This window comes from Ipomoea triloba, chromosome 15 (assembly GCF_003576645.1).
Source record: "Ipomoea triloba cultivar NCNSP0323 chromosome 15, ASM357664v1".
Taxonomy (NCBI): domain Eukaryota; kingdom Viridiplantae; phylum Streptophyta; class Magnoliopsida; order Solanales; family Convolvulaceae; genus Ipomoea; species Ipomoea triloba.
Window position 1 is genome coordinate 18,046,829 of NC_044930.1, and position 18,290 is coordinate 18,065,118.

Below are 18,290 nucleotides of genomic sequence, written 5' to 3' on the forward strand. Positions count from 1 at the left end.
CCTCTCCAACGAAAATAAAAGTACAGGCACAGCAAAATGTTGCCATCATCCGTACAATTTCATTTATGGTCACCGCCCATGTTCGTAGAGTATATTCTTCTAGTAGGCGTGGGAGCAATGGAAGGAAGTCAAGTGGGAGGAAGATTCATAACCAGTCAGGGGTACATTACGTAATTAACATGGAAAGCAAGGGCATTTACTTCGCTGTCTTGACTATTTATTCAAACACGACTCCCCGATTCTTTTTTTAAGCAATCGGCTTGTTGCAGAAGCCAGAAGAAGAAGAAGAAGAAGAAGAAGAAGAAGGACCAATCGTCTCTCCCCTCCCCTCGGAAGGAAAAGAAAAATCCTGAAAACTTAAATTCATCAGAGAAGTACTTGTTCAGGTTCGTGTGTTTTAAGTGTTAAGTTCCATCTATTTGATTTCTTGCTATTCATTTCCTTTTGCTGTCCTTCTCTTTTTTTTGTTCATTTCTTTCTTGTTGGTCTGATTTCTGTGGTGGTTTTTTTTTTTTTTTTTTTTCTTTAAGTTGGTTAATGCTGAAAGTTCAATTCTTTCTTTTGGTTTCTGCCTTGATTTTGAAGTTATAAAAAAAGCTTCTTCCTTTTTGTTTGTTTGCGGTGTGGTGTTGGTGGGGGGGGGGGGGGGGTTAATTGCTTGATTCAGCCTTTGAGGACCATATTGGAATTCAAGTCTCATATATCTGAATCTTAGTTCCTCGATTTTTTGGAATTCTGGTTGGTGTTTGAATGGGGTTGATGTTTATGAACCTTGATATTTACAGATTCTTGCTTGGTATGGTAAAGGGTGCATTTAATATGAACCTAAGTCTGTCTTTCCTTGTTAAAACTCTGTTTTAGTGTTTGGTTAGTTAGAGCTTTAAACACTGTAGGATTCTATTTTCTCAAAAAATTTCTGAAATGTTTTTGAAGAGATTAATCATCTTTTTCTTTCAATTATAAGGTAAGAGGCACATCTCTTTGAAGTGGCATGTTTTATCTTTACTCCTTCCTTTAGATGAAAATGGAAAAAAAAATACTAGTAAAATTTAAAGGTACTTTCCTAAAGTTGCAGACAGATGAGATAGTTTGTAAAATATTTAATTTGTATAGTTATTTTGCATTTGCTGATCAGTGGTTAGTGATCTGGGTTTTGGGGTTTTGGCTTTACAGCATATATGCTTTCCATCTGGACAATTCTGATATTTGAGTTTGAGATTTAGTGCTCTGCCATCAAGATTAACTTGTGATTAAAAGAATTTCTGATTTAGTTATATTCTGCAAGAGTGTAAAACGATCTTTTTGGTATTACTTCATCAGACTTATTAAAATTTGGCTTTGAATATGTAAGTTTGATATTTATTTTACTTCATTCATAAGCTTCTGGATTTACAAGGTGAAAACCAGATATTCTGATTGCATGTTTGTTGGGTAGGGGGCTCTCAACTAGCTCCAGTTAACCTACTCGGCAACTTATAAGCCTCCTACTAGTCTTGAATACTAACTTGCTGTTTTCTCAAAATGTTCCACTGTTGAGCTTTTGAGATCACACAATTGCTGTATTTATAACTGGTGGTAAAGTTGTGGTTTTCTTTCTCATTTGGAATCTAGAGACCTGTCTTAATCGGTGCTCTTATCATTACATATTGTCTGTCACAATCTCCTAATTTGCATTTTTGTCTTCCTTGTATAGAAGCCAGAAATCTGACTTCATCAATGCTCCTACCATTACATATTCTCATTCCTTACCTGCTGTACTAGGCATTGTTATTGTAGATGTTTATCAGTATTGTAGTTCTTGTTCTGTTTTGATTGATTTGATTGTGATCTTTACTATTCATGTTGACAAGATTTAATGGTTTAAGCAAGCTGATCGCAGTTTTTTTCTTTGCAGATTTTGTTGGTTACACTCCCTGTTGCTATCAACGGACTCGTTGTTAACATGTTGATTGGATCACCGGCGTTATTTAGATGCTACAATTCCTTACTAGTGATGTGACATTTTGCTACAGGCTGCCACTGCACATCTTTGAGTCCTAGATACTCCATAATTTAATTTAGCAGCTCCAATATTTAGTTTCTATCGAAGAAACGTACCTGAAGTGAAGTAGTATTCACCCATTCTTGAGCAAGTGAAGAAGGGTTATTCTGCAACTACAATGCAAGCCTCCCAGGGACCTCAATCGTCTAGCAGTGTACAGAGGTTTTACCATCAGCCTCAGCAGCAAGTTGAGCAATATTATGCCACTTTCCATGTTTTGAACAACAATGTTTCCAATGACAGTGGTAGTGTAGGGGAACAAGGTTTTTTCCAGACCCAAAACGAGCAGTTCTTCACTTTGGATTCAGCACCTGCTGCGATTGATTCCGTCTATTATGATTCACCCCCTGCTGCCAGTGTTTCTTCCAATCGGAGCGCCTTTTCTCCCCAATGCTCTCAGTCATACATGTCTGATATGCATCACTCCTCAGATAATACTACTTGTGGTTCACCTTTAAGCGGGTGCTCTGGTGTTGTTGATGGCAATGAACTGAGGCATGTGTTGCGAGAATTGGAGAATAAATTGCTAGGCCCTGAATCTGAAATTGATGATAACTACAGTTGCTCCTTTGGTGATGCAGTCCCCAAGTCTTCTTCAATGATGAAGTGGAAGAGAATGCTGGACATAGCTCCGAGTTTGGACACGAAAGAGCTCCTCTTTGCCTGTGCTGAGGCAGTATCAGATGCCGATATATCAACGGCAGAAGTTTTGATGAATGTGTTGGAGAAAAGGGTGTCGGTGTCCGGGGATCCTATGCAGAGGCTAAGTGCATACTTGTTGGAAGGGCTTAGAGCACGGATATTGTCATCCGGAAGCATAATCTACAAGAAGTTGAAGTGCAAAGAACCAACTAGCTCAGAGTTGCTGTCTTACATGCAAGTTCTTTATCACATCTGCCCGTACTTCAAGTTCGCTTACATGTCTGCCAATGTTGTTATCAGAGAGGCGATGATGAATGAGAACAGAATCCACATCATTGATTTCCAGGTTGCGCAAGGAAGTCAGTGGATGTTCCTCATCAAGTCTCTTGCAGATCGACCCGGTGGACCCCCGTTCAGCCTACGCATCACAGGTGTCGATGATTCCCAATCTGCTCATGCTCGGGGTGGAGGACTTCAACTGGTTGGTGAAAGGTTAGCGAAATTTGCAGAGTCATGTGGTGTGCCCTTTGAATTCCACGCTGCAGGTATTTCTGGCTCTGAGGTTGAACTTGAGAACCTCTGGATTCAACCCGGAGAAGCAGTTGCGGTTAATTTTCCTTACATGTTACATCACATGCCAGACGAGAGTGTGAGTACCATGAATCACAGAGACCGCTTATTGAGACTGGTAAAGAGTCTGTCCCCCAAAATTGTCACCCTCGTCGAACAAGAATCCAACACCAACACCACTCCTTTCCTTCCGAGGTTCCGCGAAACTTTAGACTACTACACAGCAATGTTTGAGTCAATAGATGCAGCTCGCCCAAGAGATGACAGACAGCGCATCAGTGCAGAGGAGCATTGCGTTGCACGGGATATTGTCAACATAATAGCATGTGAGGGGGCTGATAGAGTGGAAAGACACGAACCATTTGGCAAGTGGAGTATGAGATTTACGATGGCTGGATTCACTCCGTGCCCATTAAGTCCCTCGGTTGGTGAGGCCATGAGGCACATGTTGCAGGAATATAGCCCGAATTTCGGGATTGCAGAAGGCCATGGCGCATTGTATCTTGGATGGAAGAACCGCGCTTTGGCATCTTCCTCAGCCTGGAGATGATACTCCCCCGACGATTTTCAACTCTCTCTGTAAATTTTGCATACCGACCGATCTTTAACCTTTTCGCCTTTGCTTGGTATGATTAGAAAAGAGTTCTTCTCTGAACCCGCTCTCTGCTGGGCTCAGGCTTGGAACTATTAGGCTTCATATAGAATGTGCACTTTGCTAGTGTGTTCTTGTCTGTCAATACCTCCTCAGAACAATCTTAACAGGATAGCAGATACAATTATATTCCAGTTTTTGATTCTCTTGTTGAGTTTACATAAACTGAATTTTTGTGGGAATAATTTTTTTTTTTTATGGTCAGTTCTCATTAGTTTGCTGTTTTGTTTGCATGAATTGCAGGCTTGTTTATCAACTATCCTTCAATTATTTTGGTATACCATAGTACCCTAGTGGTGTATGCATCAAGTCAGCAACACTATTAGAAGAGTTGTTCTTGAATTGAACTGATTAAGACTTGTCGTGAATACTTGTGTGGAATGAAAAAATTAATGTTATTTCAAGTACTCGATGAGTGGAATGAAAAAATTAATGTTATTTCAAGTACTCGATGAGTCCAAAAAAATTACATTGAGCGAATTTGTGATTTTTGTTATGAGATTAAAGAGAATATATAACAATGATATTGAAGAAACTTGTGATATTTTTTGGGGTTTAAAGAAAATATATAGGGAATTGTAATTAATTGGGTCAGTTACAAAAGTAATGCTAAAATTGTACATTGCTAATATTCCTTTACTTTTTGCAAAGAAAAAAACAAAAAATTTCCTATTGGACAAAAATGAATTTGTCATTTTTGCCCTCTAACCAAAATATTGCCTAATGTTAGTCTACACTGCAAAATTACACACATACACAGCGCTGCTTCTTCTGCTATTTTTTGAGATTACCTCTTTCCATTTCTCTTTTCCTCAGTTTCCACCGTTGCAGGCAAGTATTGACTCCTCTCCATGTGAATTGCCACCGCTTTTTCCTTCTGGGGTTTTTTTTTTTTGAAGAAAAATTTATTTAATGCTTGTGGATTTTCATATGAGATCAAGACATTTGTTAACAAAAATGTGATTTTTTTTTCCCTTGTAAAATTACTTTTCTTGATTCTTGGAGATGATGTGCTAGGGATTAGTCAAGATTCATTGGTTAAAAGAAGAACATGTTATGCCAATTCGATACAATCGAGTAGACATGACAGAATAGTTTGATGATCGTATAGTCGTTTTCACGATTATAAAGGTAGATCCTAGTAACCCTAACCCGTTTTTCAAGAGAAACAAGAAAAAATCCCTACCAATAGAGGCAGGGGAAGCTATTATGATCAATGTTCCACATCCCATTCCCCCACACCCATGCACAGCCAAAGTGATCTTTTGAATTATATTTTACATTTTGTATAAATGATCTCATTCATATGATTCTACTAGTCTTATTGTATATGAGAAAGAATGATTTTGTTTGATATGTTTACACCTCAAGATTTTTAAATGCCATGTTTAGTCATGAATATAATGTTTTTCGCAGCCAAAAGGTGATCGAGGGTTGGGGAAATCTGAAGAAGAAAATAGAGGATCAGAAATGGCAACTGATCAAGGATCATCAGAAAACCAAGACTGGCTTGCTGTGAAGAACTGGCGCAATATACAGAAAGAGCGTGAGAGAGAAAAGCGGCGTATGCGTGACAGAGAAAGAAGGCAATCCATGAGCCTTGAAGAGAGGGAGAGGCATCTAGCCAGGCGGCGCAGAAATTACCAACTCAGAAGACAAAGAGCCTTGAATAATGCTGCTGCTAAAACTGGCAGTGAAGCTGAAAACGAGAATAATAATCTTCAAGTGGTTTCTGTCGTCCCAGAACTCGAATTCTATTCAGACTCTGCACCGCGATTTGTGTCTACCAAGGACCATGCCACAAATCCTCCTGGTATCTCTAGATTATGGTCTGTTTTTATATATTATTCATGTTGTTCTGTTGTTACTGTTAGTTAATAAGATGAGATGTCTGCTAGCTGCTGTCTGTCCAGAGGCAAGAAGAATTCGCCCCGTGAAATATCCATATCCTAAAGGGCTGCATTTCTATCAAATTAGACATCTTGCGCGGTTACTAAACAGTCGTTCTGGTGGGGTTCGTGACCATAATCAACGGGTTGAAGCAGAAGTGACTGACAAAAACTACGATGTTCCCAAGTGTGAGTTTATACATACTTCTTGTGTGCAACCAATTCAACTTTCTTATTCCACCAAATGAAGTAAGTTTATACTTTTAAACTATTGAGTCATCGGATTTGGATTTGCAACTCAGCCTCAGGAAAACTGTGGAGACGAATACGGTTAATAGACATGAAACGTCTAGCACGAGCACTCAATTCTGTTCCAAAAGGCCAGCCCAACACAGCCAATAATAATTCAGGTGAAAAAGAAACCAATCTATTTTTTTGTTTCTCCATTTTCTTTATGTGGTGCTGTTTTAGAACACTGTATGCTGATTGAAACTTTTAATTGTATTCAGGGGAAAGAATCGAGGAGGTCGAGGGGAATGCAGAGCAGATGATATGCAGCAGCAAATCATTGACGCCTGAACAATCAAACGAAGCCATCTGCGATGTTCAACAAGTTAATGCATGTAAGTGATCAGTCTTATGTTGCTGATGCATGCATATAAACTGAACTGAAAAGTCTCATTCTTGTTCTCTCTGTCTTCTTTCTTGAATATAATATACTCATGAATAATCCAACACGATTACGCATTCTGCTTTCTAGATTCTGGTGTCTTTGCCCCATGATGAATTGAAGATGGATGCAAGTTCACCACAGAACATGATTCAGCATGGAAAATATAGGCTTTTACTTTATGTTCTTGGCATACACATATATAAATATATATATACCTTGTAAATTTTTACAAACCATTTTCCCTCCCTTCTCAATTCAGATTTCAGACTAGAGATATTTTCTGATAAATATGGATGGAGAGGCAAGTATGTAATAGTTAAGCCTGAATTATGATTTCCATTTGGAATTTTGGTCTCCGGTTGTACTGTTTTATCATTCTGCTTAGGAACCTACTAATGTCATTGGCATTCTTGTTTTCCTTGAATCATCACTACTCTTCTTTCTTTTTGTTAAAACTGGTTTGGTTTTAGGATGATTTTGTAAGGCTTGGTTTTGGTTTGAAAAAATGGATGGATTGTTTGGTAAATGGCTATAAGTTAATTTTTTATTTGATCAATTTTAGTCATTTGACTTAGTCAAAAGGTTAAAATGAGTGTTTGGTAAAAATTGTTGTAATTCGGCCTCTTTTCGCTCAATTTATCGAGATGGTTGAATGGTAACCGCAATAATTGTACACATGAATATCGTTGAGAATACAAATAGAAAAATAGGGAAAAAGTAACACTAGTGCAACAATTCAATAAGTCCTCTTATTAATCATTCAAACATGTATATATATACAACAAAGAAACATTACATTAGAGAATATAAATAAGAGGACTTAATTATTTCACTCATAGGTATTAGGACTCTTTTGAGTTTGAGTCACGTTAGGACTAGCTATTCTACTCTACCTGAGACTCCCCTTGTATATATATCTCCTATTCCTCATCATTGTAATTGTTCAATTGCCCTTGTATATATATCTCCTATTCCTCATCATTGTAATTGTTCAATTGAATCAATACAATATTCAGTTCTCATCTGGTATCAGCTAGCCTAGGTTTATTTTCCAATGGCTGACGGCTCTGTTAATTCTTCCGAACGGACCGTATGGATGACGGCTCTGTTAATTCTTCCGAACGGACCGTTTCTGATGCAGCTATTTCTTTTGCGGTTTCTTCAGCAGCCGCTTCTCTATCTGCTGCGCATCACTATGTTAGCATTAAGCTAACGAACAAGAATTTCTTGTTTTGAAGGACGCAGGTTATTCCGTTTCTTCGTGGGCACGACCTCATGGGTTTCGTTGATGGCACGAACTCTTGCCCTAATCGTTTTCTTCCCGTTTTTGAAGGCTCCTCCGCTGCTGCTGCTCTACCCAACCCGCTGCATGCTCCATGGCTGCGCCAAGATCAGGCGGTCCTTAGCATGTTAATCTCTTCACTTTCGTCGGAAGTCATGTACCTCGCAATTGGTTGCACTACGTCGCGTGATCTCTGGTTGGCGCTTGAGCAGGCTCTCGCCTCTTCCAGTCAAGCTCGGATTATGCATATTCTTGGACAGCTGCAAACAATACGCCACTCCCCTTGTATATATATCTCCTATTCCTCATCATTGTAATTGTTCAATTGAATCAATACAATATTCAGTTCTCATCATAGGCATATATACTGATGGTATTCATACATAAACGATATCATGAGTTTCAATAAAATGCATATGAAGAGGAACCAAGCATACCGTTTATTGGATATTATAATGGAAACTCGTGCTATAATGTGTTGTAATTTGACTTTTTTTAGCTCAATTTATCGGGATGATTGAACGGTAACTACAACAATATAATTGTATGCATGAATAATATTGAGAATAAGAATAATAAAATAGAGAGAAAGAAACATAAGTAGCGGTCATTAAAAGTATGTACCTCATGCCGCTATCGCTCAACAAAGGTTGTGATCAAGTGATGATCAAGCTTCTTATATCCTTTTTTTTTTTTTTTTTTTTTAGTATTGCTGACTCTGTTACAATGTAGTATTTGTTCATAACAACTTTCTCAATTTACTGAAGCACAAAGAAACAATAACGTTTCCATTGAATGAGGAACAACTTTCTCAACCTAGTGAAGCTTCCTATATCCTAAATGAGTAATTCCATAAAACGCATATTCACGTATTAATGCATCAAAGAGAGGATTAGAAATGACGTATCTGAATGCACTCCCCGTAGTGTGCACATAACAGAAAACTATTATACTCCGAATTTAGCCACAAGCAAATTCTGATTAGTGGTATACTTAGAAAAGTTAATAAATTATAGTCAATTGGTCCTGGATGCAAGTAATTGCCAATCAATTTGTGGTCTAGTGGCATCCGATTTATACTCCCACATAAAAGAGAGTGGGTTTGAGTCTCAATGGAGACAACTGTTGACTTTTTGTGCTTTCTAGAGGGAGTGTATGCTCAAAAATTTGAAATGCAATGTTATTATTTGATGGAGATCTGAATTATAATCCAACTTATAATCTTGAGAACAAAAATAATAGAATTTATCCCTATTTATTAACCAAAAAGTCTTTTTTACGAGGTACAAACAAATATCCCTCTTTATTTGATTTGTTACGAAATCGACCATAGATCAATTCCCTTTTTATTTGTTGGGAGTATTGACTACATCCCAATTCTGAGCTTCATGTAACTCTTTCCAAGCGACATGTCAGGTCCAGGGCATCCCAATTGAATTGACTGGGATGACAGTTTCTCATTCTGAATCTGTAAAATCAAAATTTCGATCAAATCACACATCGCAGTATACTAAGCCCTCTAATTCTTTAAGAGGTTTATCTAAAAGATTCGCAATATAACTAGGAAGACGTTTTAAATACCACACATGGGTTACTGGGCATGCGAGTTTGATATAGCCCATTTGATACCTTCGTATCCGAGAATCAATAAATTCGACTCCGCATTGTTCACAAAATTTGGGTTCTTCTTTTTCATCTCCGATTACTCGATAATTTCCACAAGCGCAAATTCCACTTTTTATAGGCCCAAAAATTCTTTCACAAAATAATCCATCTTTTTCCGGTTTATTGGTTTTATAAAGAAAAGTATATGGTTTTTTTACCTCTCCAACTATCTCTCCATTCGGCAGGATTTTAGTGGCCCAAGCACTTATTTGTTGGGGAGAAACCGATCCAATTCGCAGCTGTTGATGTTTATATCGATCGATCATAGAAGAAAAATTAGGATTCATTCCGATTAAGCTTCCTTCCTATGAATCTGGAAGTTCTTCTCAGATACAAGGAAATGATTCAGTTCCAGAGCTAAAGATCGTAGTTCTCGAACGAGCAATCGAAAAGATTCTGGAGCATCTTTGGGATTAGGTATTGTTCCTCCAACGATCGTAGTACCAAGTACTTCCTGGCGAGCTCTAATATGATCTGATTTATAAGTCAGCATCTCTTGTAAAATATGAGCAACCCCAAATCCTTCTAGAGCCCAAACCTCCATTTCTCCTACCCGTTGCCCCCCCTGTTTGGCTCTTCCTCTAAGTATAATAATTCGTAAATCTAGATCGGCTAATTGTTCTCGGATAGCACCCGCACCCGTAGAAATTTCTCGATTGCGAAATGTATCGAAACCTTGGGTAGTAAAAAAAAGTGGGATGCTGTATTTCCAAGATTGGATTTCATATTCGAATAAACCCCGTAATCGTAAGAAAGTGGGTTTTTTAGTTATGGGCCTAGCAAAAGAAAAATTGGGATAGGATTCTATAGGAGCTCCCCCCCTTCGAAATCGGACGTGAATGTTTCCTTTCATCCGGCTCAAGTAGGTACACCAAATAAAAAAAATAAAGACAAGGAGTTCTCGTTTTCACATTCTAGAAAACCCAAAAATCAAAATAAAAAAAGGTCTACTCCTTACTCAAGTTCCCAGTGAAGACGAAGCAATATTTCATTGATCCCGCCTTTCTTATTTCATTTAGATTTCATTTAGTATTTTTAGATTTTCTTAATTCTTTGAATTCAATTACTTCAATTAGAATTATGACATAAATGAAATGTAAAATTCTTGAGTAGTCTACTTCCCCTCAAATGATCAATCCGCTACCTCTTAATAAAGAAAGGAGTACCTTGGAATTCCTAAGGGATTTACTTGTCTATAGATTGTTCCATTCGATCTTTTAGGTCCCGACTTTACCTCGACGGTTAGGCCACGACGCCCTTTCCCTTAAAAAAAAATAAAGCCTCTATGCGATAGATAGACTCCTCTAACCATGCCATATTTGCTTACTTGAACATAATTTCTTTCTAAAAGAGGGGAAATAATGGTTCATTCCACAAAACAAAAAAGTCTTTTTTACGAGGTACAAACAAAAATCCCTATTTATTTGATTTGTTACGAAATCGACCATAGATCAATTCCCTTTTTATTTGTTGGGAGTATTGACTACATCCCAATTCTGAGCTTCATGTAACTCTTTCCAAGCGACATGTCAGGTCCAGGGCATCCCAATTGAATTGACTGGGATGATAGTTTCTCATTCTGAATCTGTAAAATGGTCATACTCACTTCTTGTCTCTAAACTATAAGGTTGCAAATTTTGTCTTTTTTCTAAAAGGCCGTGCTCAATCACTTATCGTCCCTAAGCTATAATTGACGTTGAAATTTTGTCCATAATATTTTGTTAGAAAAAGAACGAATTTGTAACATCAGTTATAACTTAGAGATGAGAAGTGACGAACAACAAGTAGGGACGTACGAATCCTACAATTTATCTATAATTAACTTGGACGAAAAGTTCAATTCATTATAAACATAGTACATGATGAATGTTATTAAAAATGGTGCGTATGTAGTATAATATTTATGTACATTAAGCTTTGTCTTTATGAATACGTAGAAGGAACATTATAAACCTACTATTCAATAAATGGAAATACAAGTTTTAGATTAATAATAAAACCGTTAAGTTTACAAGTTTTAGATGAAGAATGCAATAATATGGAAACCAAGTTTTAGATTCCTTGTAGACAAAGGAAAGAGAAGAGGTTGAATACCAGTACGAATTGTAATGAGAAATAAAAATTATATATTATTATGGTATGTATATATATAGACATAGATAGATTGATTGTTACGATCCAGGTACCTGCTTTTCCTAATTATTTCCGGTCCCATGGGGAACTTAAACCCTGCTAACACCAACACTAACCCTCTAGGCTATGATCCTGAAAGTTTTCTCGCTTCCCTCCAAAACCTCAGTTTGAACCAAAACAACAGCTTAGGTTCTAATGCAGCAGCAGCAGCAGCAGCATGGTTGCGTTCAAGAACTCGGCCTTCTTCTTCTTCTTCCTCTTCTTCTTTTTCCAATAATTTGATAGGCAATAATCTATCTTATCCAGGTATATAATTTTCTTGAATTATGTATATTTCGTGTTTTTTCTTTTCTTGGTTGATTCCTTATATATAATGACTAGAAAGATTAATATATTGTATCAGGGAGCGTTTATGGTGGACTTGTTTCTTCATCTGCATGGAATCCGTCTTTTAGAATAAGATCACAAGATGGTAGTAGTAACATGGTTGTGGATGATTATCATAATTCATTATTTTACATGGGTGGGAATCAAATAATGGAGAATTATCCTCCTTCTCTTCGTTCTCCTCGAGCTGGAGGGATGATGAGTTTGAACAGCAGCCTGCAGTTTGATTGTCCATGGGACATATATGCCACACAACCTGTACATTGTAGTAGTTTCTTCACCACCACAAGGACAATGCCAGGAAATAATTGTAATAATTTTAATGTGGAAACTGCTACAACCCGGGATGGTTCTCTTTCTTGGCAGAAGATTCTGAAAGAGGGCGATCCTGTTGAAAGGCAAGGGATTTTGGATGCCATTATTGGTAATGGCATTGTTTTTGAGGTGATGGGTAATGAATATGGGCACCATTTGTTTCAGAGGCTTCTTGATTTTTGCGATTCCACACAGCTTCAGTCCATCGTCTATACATTGGCTTCTAGGGAGGACTTGTTCATAGATGTAGCTCTTCACAGACACGGGTATGTATGTATGTATATGTAAGCCTAGCTATAAAATAATTATATCCCTTCAAATCTCTCTCTCTCTCTCATCTCTCAATTAACTTATAATTACTCACTAATTTTTAATTTCTTAATTTGACACACATACAGTTCAACTGCAGTCCAGGCATTGATCAAGAAACTGAAAAACTCAGATTTTGGCTTCACCATTACATCAATTCTTTCCCGTAGGTTTCTTGAACTGATGATGGATGAACGCGGGCGATATGTTGTGCAGCAGTGCTTTAATACCTTCAAACCCAGGGAGAATGAGGTACGTGGTCTCGATCAGGCAGGAACTGATCCGATTGGAATATAATCCTACTATACATTATTGTAACACTCAGCTCGCTCTATGGTCTGATCTGGTCTCAGGTGTTGTATGATGCTGCGGTGCGCTACTTCAGAGAATTAGCCACTTCTCAACATGGATGTGCATCCTTGAATGCTTGCCTGAGTTGCATTGGTGGGGCACAGAGGGCAAAACTTCTCACCCAGATCTCAGAACATTCAGATTTCCTCTCCAATCATCCTTGGGGGTGGGTGTATACTCTAACTAAACTTTAAATTAAAACTCTGATCTGCTTTTTTTCCTATTCCTTTTCCTAATTTGATACTTTCACCAGGCACTATGTGGTGCAGCATGTTCTAATGCTTAAGGATGAAAATTTCACCCGAATCATCTGCATCCGCCTCGAGGGTCTGTACATACACTTAGCTCACAGAAAGGGTGGCAGCCATGTTGTGGAGAAGTGCATAATATCATCAGAATTTGGAATGAGATCTGTGGTTGGGGCTTTTTTGAAGAGTGAAAAGCCATTCTTACAACTTGCATCTGATCAGTTTGGAAATTATGTTGTCCAGACAGCCTTAGAAGTTACAAAGGTAACAACACACCTTTCGATTCTCTAACCAATTTCTTAATTAATTTCCTCATGATGCCCAGGCCAGGCTTTTAACAAACAAATTCTTGCATGTCTTGTGCTGCAGCAACATGATGTGGAGCTTTACAGGTCTCTTGTCATGGTTCTCAATAAGCGAAATGTACTTCTTTCGCGTAATGTCATCCGGAGACATATAGTCGATAAGATCAAGGAGTTGGAAAGCCAGCAGTGTTGAGAAGTTTACCAAGGAAACATGCATACATATGTCATATGTTTGTACCTATAATCTGTGTCTAAGATAGATACTAGTTCTGTTTTTGTAGCCAAAATTTGTGACTGAGCCATGAGTTATTGTATTTTTAGTATAATTCTACAATTTGCATTCATTACATTTCAAACACCTGCTTTTACTTCTTGTTAACAACATATATAGTATACCAGAAGAATCATGGAAAATTAAACCCAAGAATTCATTAGTAAAGCATCATTCAGAGGCATTGTCTAAAGATGCCCTCTGCACCATATATCTACACAAATTGAACATCATGCGCTAACTACCTTCTTACAAAGCTAAGAAGCATAAATGGAAAATTGCAGTTTTTGTTACCAAGTTATAAAATAATTGTCCCTACTTATTAGTCGTGCTTACTTTTCAATGTCAGTTATAACTTAAGAACGAAAAGTAAACACAACCAACAAGTAAGGACGAATTTTACAATTATCTTATAACAATTTTCGCAAATTACAAACATGGTAACGCTAAAAATCCCACAGAAGTGAACTAATAGGTCAGTTGTGGATACACCTGAGCTGATCAACAACTAACTACAGATCACGCTATAGCATCAGCAGTGTCGCAAAATTGAATGCGCTCGACCTGCTGCTGAGATTCCAGGACATCTCTAGCAGCTTTTTTCAACCCTTGGCCACTCACATAGTGCTTCCGGCATACAGGCATATACACATCTGCCCCAGCTATTATTTCTGTTCTCGTCTCCTCGGTCTTCCTAAGCGTAAAGTGTGCACATTCCCCACAAAGTTCGCATCGAGCTGTTAACTTGGTTACGGTATCAGCAATTGGAATTATATCTAGCACAGAGCCAAAGCTCCTTCTGCCAAAACCGCAAAAGAAGAATGCAATTAAAACAGGAAGAAATATTTGCTGTGACTTGGTGTAGCACAGAAAAGATTTGAGTACACAAACCAACAGCAGAATGACTTCATTCGCCTCAAAGAATCAAAATATTACACTAAGACAAGAGAACTAAGTGGGTGTCATACCTCAAGTAGTCCCCATCCAAACCAGAAACAATTACAGTTTTGCCATCATGATCAGCAGCTTCACAGCAGAACTCATATAGATCCGTAAAGAATTGAGCCTCATCAATGCCAATCACCTCCAACTAAAGTAGTATTACAACATAAGAAAAGTTTGTCATGTGTTATTGGCAGAGAAAGACCGAAATCAACAAAAATAACAGTAAAGTACAATATCTTGTTAAGTTTAAACACTTCTTCTAGACAACAATTAATTTAGTTGTGCCTAGCATTTATATGCTACTATTAATCACTTAACAATCCCAAGCCTAATTGTTAACAAAATACTCCATAGACTTTAGCATATCTCAGTTGTTAAATCAAAAGTTAACACCCTTTACTTGGTTATTACCTTATCATATGCTCCCGAACCAATTTTTTGTTTGAATGATGATAGATTTGCCAAAGGCCAGCATGGCATTCTCTCTCCATCATGTGTCACAATAGAGTCCAATCCATATCTAGTATCCTTGTCTGACTTTATAATTGCAACATTTCTGCATTAAACACAAAAATACATTCCAATTATCATTTTTTTGGCATGATTTATCTCTTCCGATTTCCTTTCCAGCATGAATCAGCTTTCATATGAAAAGTAGCTTAAAGAAACCATAGTAACTTAATCCGGATGATTGTTTATTTGCTATGGAAGAGTATGACTTGATGTAGAACAGGAACAAGCATTAAATGGCCATATTTATTACTTTCAAATTAAAGGGGGAATAGTCACTTAGCCACAACAACACAATATAGTTCTCCTTTAAATACATTAAAATTAAATGTTAAAGCTATTATATGTTGAACTTACATTGTTGATATTTCTGTGGATAAATTATTCTTTAACAAATGCCCGTTTGAATTAATTTCTTTCAAGAATATTATGCGAAATTTGTGACTATGTTGTTCAACTTGAAGTACCATGCATACAACCAATGAGCATTTTTTTTTGAAACACTCGTAAATCTTTACAATGTAGTATTGTTATATACTTTCAATGAACATTTATTTATTTTCACATTATCAGCCTAATTTCTCAACACAAAAAACACCAAATACAGAACAGAAGAACTTGAATGCATTGCATAAAACCTCATTTTGACAATCTTTAGGGAAATGGCACTCTATGAAATAGTTAACAAATAAATTTCAGCAGTTAAATGCAAGAAACAAATGTGTAAATAAAACAACCTCGGACATTTCTTTTCAGGAAACATAATGTACTTAAGCTGACAGCAAAAACATGGTAGTGAATGAATTGAAAACCGAGAATTCACAAAGCAACAATATACAAATAGGAATTGTGCAAACCTGCCATTGCCGATCTCGGCCTTGATCCTTTCCAGAAGAGTTGTGGTTTTCCCAGCAAACATAGGCCCCACAATCACATGAATCTCCCCGGGTTCCGGCAGTGAGGCCTTGGTTTGAAAGCTCCGAAGTTGATTACGTTCCGAAGCAGCTGAAACCCCAAATAGAGAAACTGCAATCTTGGTTCGAACGAAACTAGGGGTCTGAAAAGGCCTGGTGAGGTTGAAGCTTCTTCGGGCAACAACGCTTCCCTGCAAATGGGTGCAGAAAGCTGCGGGTTTAGCAAGTGTTGCGTTCAGAAGCGATTTCATTCTTGAAACTCTTAACATTAAAGATGGAATAATAAAGTAGGGGTTGTGTGTGTTTCTTTATCTATCACTTTCTTATGGGGTATTAAGTATGCATAGATGCGTGGAGACGGCGGCGGGGGTCGCCGCCGGGGAGAGCAGAGGCGATGGTTTAAGGGTTTTAGCTTGTTGGAGGAAAAGCAGCTAGGCCTAGGAGGACTGACCGAGTGAGGAGTAAAACACTGAGCCGAATCCGGCGGGCTGTAAATCTATCCTCATCCTGCAATACTCTCTTAATTTAAAAAATATTGACTCCTTTTTTTTTTTTAAACAAATATAAAAGTAGGCTTTATTTTTACATATCAAATTTGTAATTCTTTTATTATTTTCTGAAAAAAATGTTAAATTAGCCTCTTTAAGTCGAATAGAGAGTGTAATTAGGCCCCTTAACTGAATAAAGCTTCATTCAAGCCCCCTACCAGTAAAATTGTTCAATTAAGTCTAAGTTGACTTGTTTATAAGGTCAAATTCAGTTAGGAGTCTAATTGCACTATCCACCTGACTTAGGGGGCCAATTTGACACTTTTTTATTATTTATTTTATTTTTTAAAATTAAATATTTTTTATTTATTAAAAATATTATTTATTATAAATAAAAAATAAATAATATCTAAAACAAAAAAAAACACCCACCGGCTGTCGGACAGCCATGGCTAGGGCTCTTAACGAACCGAACATAAACGAGCGGAGGTTGTTCGTGTTCGTTTGTTAAGGATTTTGAAGTGTCCGTGTTCGTGTTCGTTTGTTAAGGTTTTCGAAAATCATGTTCGTGTTCGTTTGTTAAGCGTTTATTAGTATTTGACTGTTTGTTAACGTTCGCGAACATGTTCGTGTACGTTCATGAAGAGGTTCGTGAACACTTAATTACCAAACACCTGCATATGTTCATGAACACAATTCGTTCGTGAACAAGACATAATCTACGTTCACGAACAATAACCAAACAAACAACACAACTATATATGTTTGTGAACATGTTCACGAACATTATTAAACGAACACTTAACGAGCTTGTTTGTGAACATTACTAAACGAACATAAACGAGCTAGTTCGCGAACATTACTAAACAATCACAAATGAGTTTGTTCACGATCTCTTAGCAAACGAGCTTACCACTGTTCAGACTCTGTTCGTTTATTAACCGAGCTCTAAATTTTGTTTGTTAATGTTCGTTTACCTTAATAAACGAACGCTTATCGAACACGAACACGAATAGTTTGTCGAAAGCTCTGTTCGCTAACACCGCTAGCCATGGCCAACTTCCTTAGACGGCCGTGGCCGTCATGTCGGACAGCCACAACTGTCCGTGACAGCCAGTGGCTACTTTTTTTAATATTATTTATTTTTTATTTATAATAAATAATATTTTAAAGAGTATTGAAGGAGGGTGCAAGATAGTACACGTGTATCTGAGCAGAATCAGGTAGCGAATGAGCTGGTTAAGGCTATTTCACTTTCTAGAATGGGTCCCACTTCCACATCATCAAATTTATAAACTTTCTACTATCTATTCTACATCTTGCAAATTTGACAATTTTTAAAAATGGGGTCCACTTTCATTTTATATTATATATATAATAATAAAATAATAAAAAAAGTAAAAAAAAAAATAATTTATGGCAGTGGCAGCAAAAGCTACCGAAATAGTACAAATTTATGGCAGCCTTTAAGTGTTAGCAAACTTGCTAATATAGCAAGTTTGCTAAACACGTAGGCAAGTAAAAAAATGTAAAAAGGAAGAAGAAATTTATGTGGCATGCCATGTCATTTAGAAAGTGGGTAGAATTTTAGGGATAAGGTCACCCGCTTGCACTTGGTGAAGAGACAGACTGGATGGAATTTGATGAGCCACCCTTGGGATGTAGAAGCCAGGTCTGCAATGACCTCCCCCCCCCCCCCC

At 37.4% G+C, this 18,290-nt stretch overlaps 4 protein-coding genes across 4 annotated transcripts; 3 read left to right on the top strand and 1 right to left on the bottom strand.

Annotated features, from left to right (window-relative positions):
* The first annotated feature begins 235 nt into the window (after window positions 1-235).
* Window positions 236-4,125, top strand: LOC116006610 (scarecrow-like protein 13). Its single transcript, XM_031247049.1, has 2 exons — window positions 236-386; window positions 1,895-4,125. Exon 2 carries the CDS (start codon window positions 2,160-2,162, stop codon window positions 3,801-3,803), a length of 1,644 nt encoding a protein of 547 aa, XP_031102909.1. The 5' UTR covers window positions 236-386; window positions 1,895-2,159; the 3' UTR covers window positions 3,804-4,125.
* Window positions 4,126-4,932: 807 nt separating this feature from the next.
* Window positions 4,933-6,821, top strand: LOC116007532. Its single transcript, XM_031248245.1, has 6 exons — window positions 4,933-5,036; window positions 5,322-5,718; window positions 5,804-5,983; window positions 6,097-6,204; window positions 6,304-6,417; window positions 6,555-6,821. The coding sequence occupies exons 2-6, from the start codon at window positions 5,376-5,378 to the stop codon at window positions 6,575-6,577; spliced, it is 768 nt and encodes a 255-aa protein (XP_031104105.1). The 5' UTR covers window positions 4,933-5,036; window positions 5,322-5,375; the 3' UTR covers window positions 6,578-6,821.
* A 4,806-nt stretch (window positions 6,822-11,627) lies between these two features.
* Window positions 11,628-13,655, top strand: LOC116005800 (putative pumilio homolog 8, chloroplastic). Its single transcript, XM_031246038.1, has 6 exons — window positions 11,628-11,853; window positions 11,951-12,515; window positions 12,648-12,810; window positions 12,912-13,075; window positions 13,163-13,421; window positions 13,527-13,655. Exons 1-6 carry the CDS (start codon window positions 11,628-11,630, stop codon window positions 13,653-13,655), a joined length of 1,506 nt encoding a protein of 501 aa, XP_031101898.1.
* Window positions 13,656-13,871: 216 nt separating this feature from the next.
* On the bottom strand, window positions 13,872-16,594 carry LOC116006161 (thymidine kinase a-like). Its single transcript, XM_031246442.1, has 4 exons — window positions 16,046-16,594; window positions 15,090-15,234; window positions 14,702-14,823; window positions 13,872-14,532 (listed from the first exon to the last, which is right to left on the bottom strand). Exons 1-4 carry the CDS (start codon window positions 16,369-16,371, stop codon window positions 14,253-14,255), a joined length of 873 nt encoding a protein of 290 aa, XP_031102302.1. The 5' UTR covers window positions 16,372-16,594; the 3' UTR covers window positions 13,872-14,252.
* Between the last annotated feature and the right edge of the window lie 1,696 nt (window positions 16,595-18,290).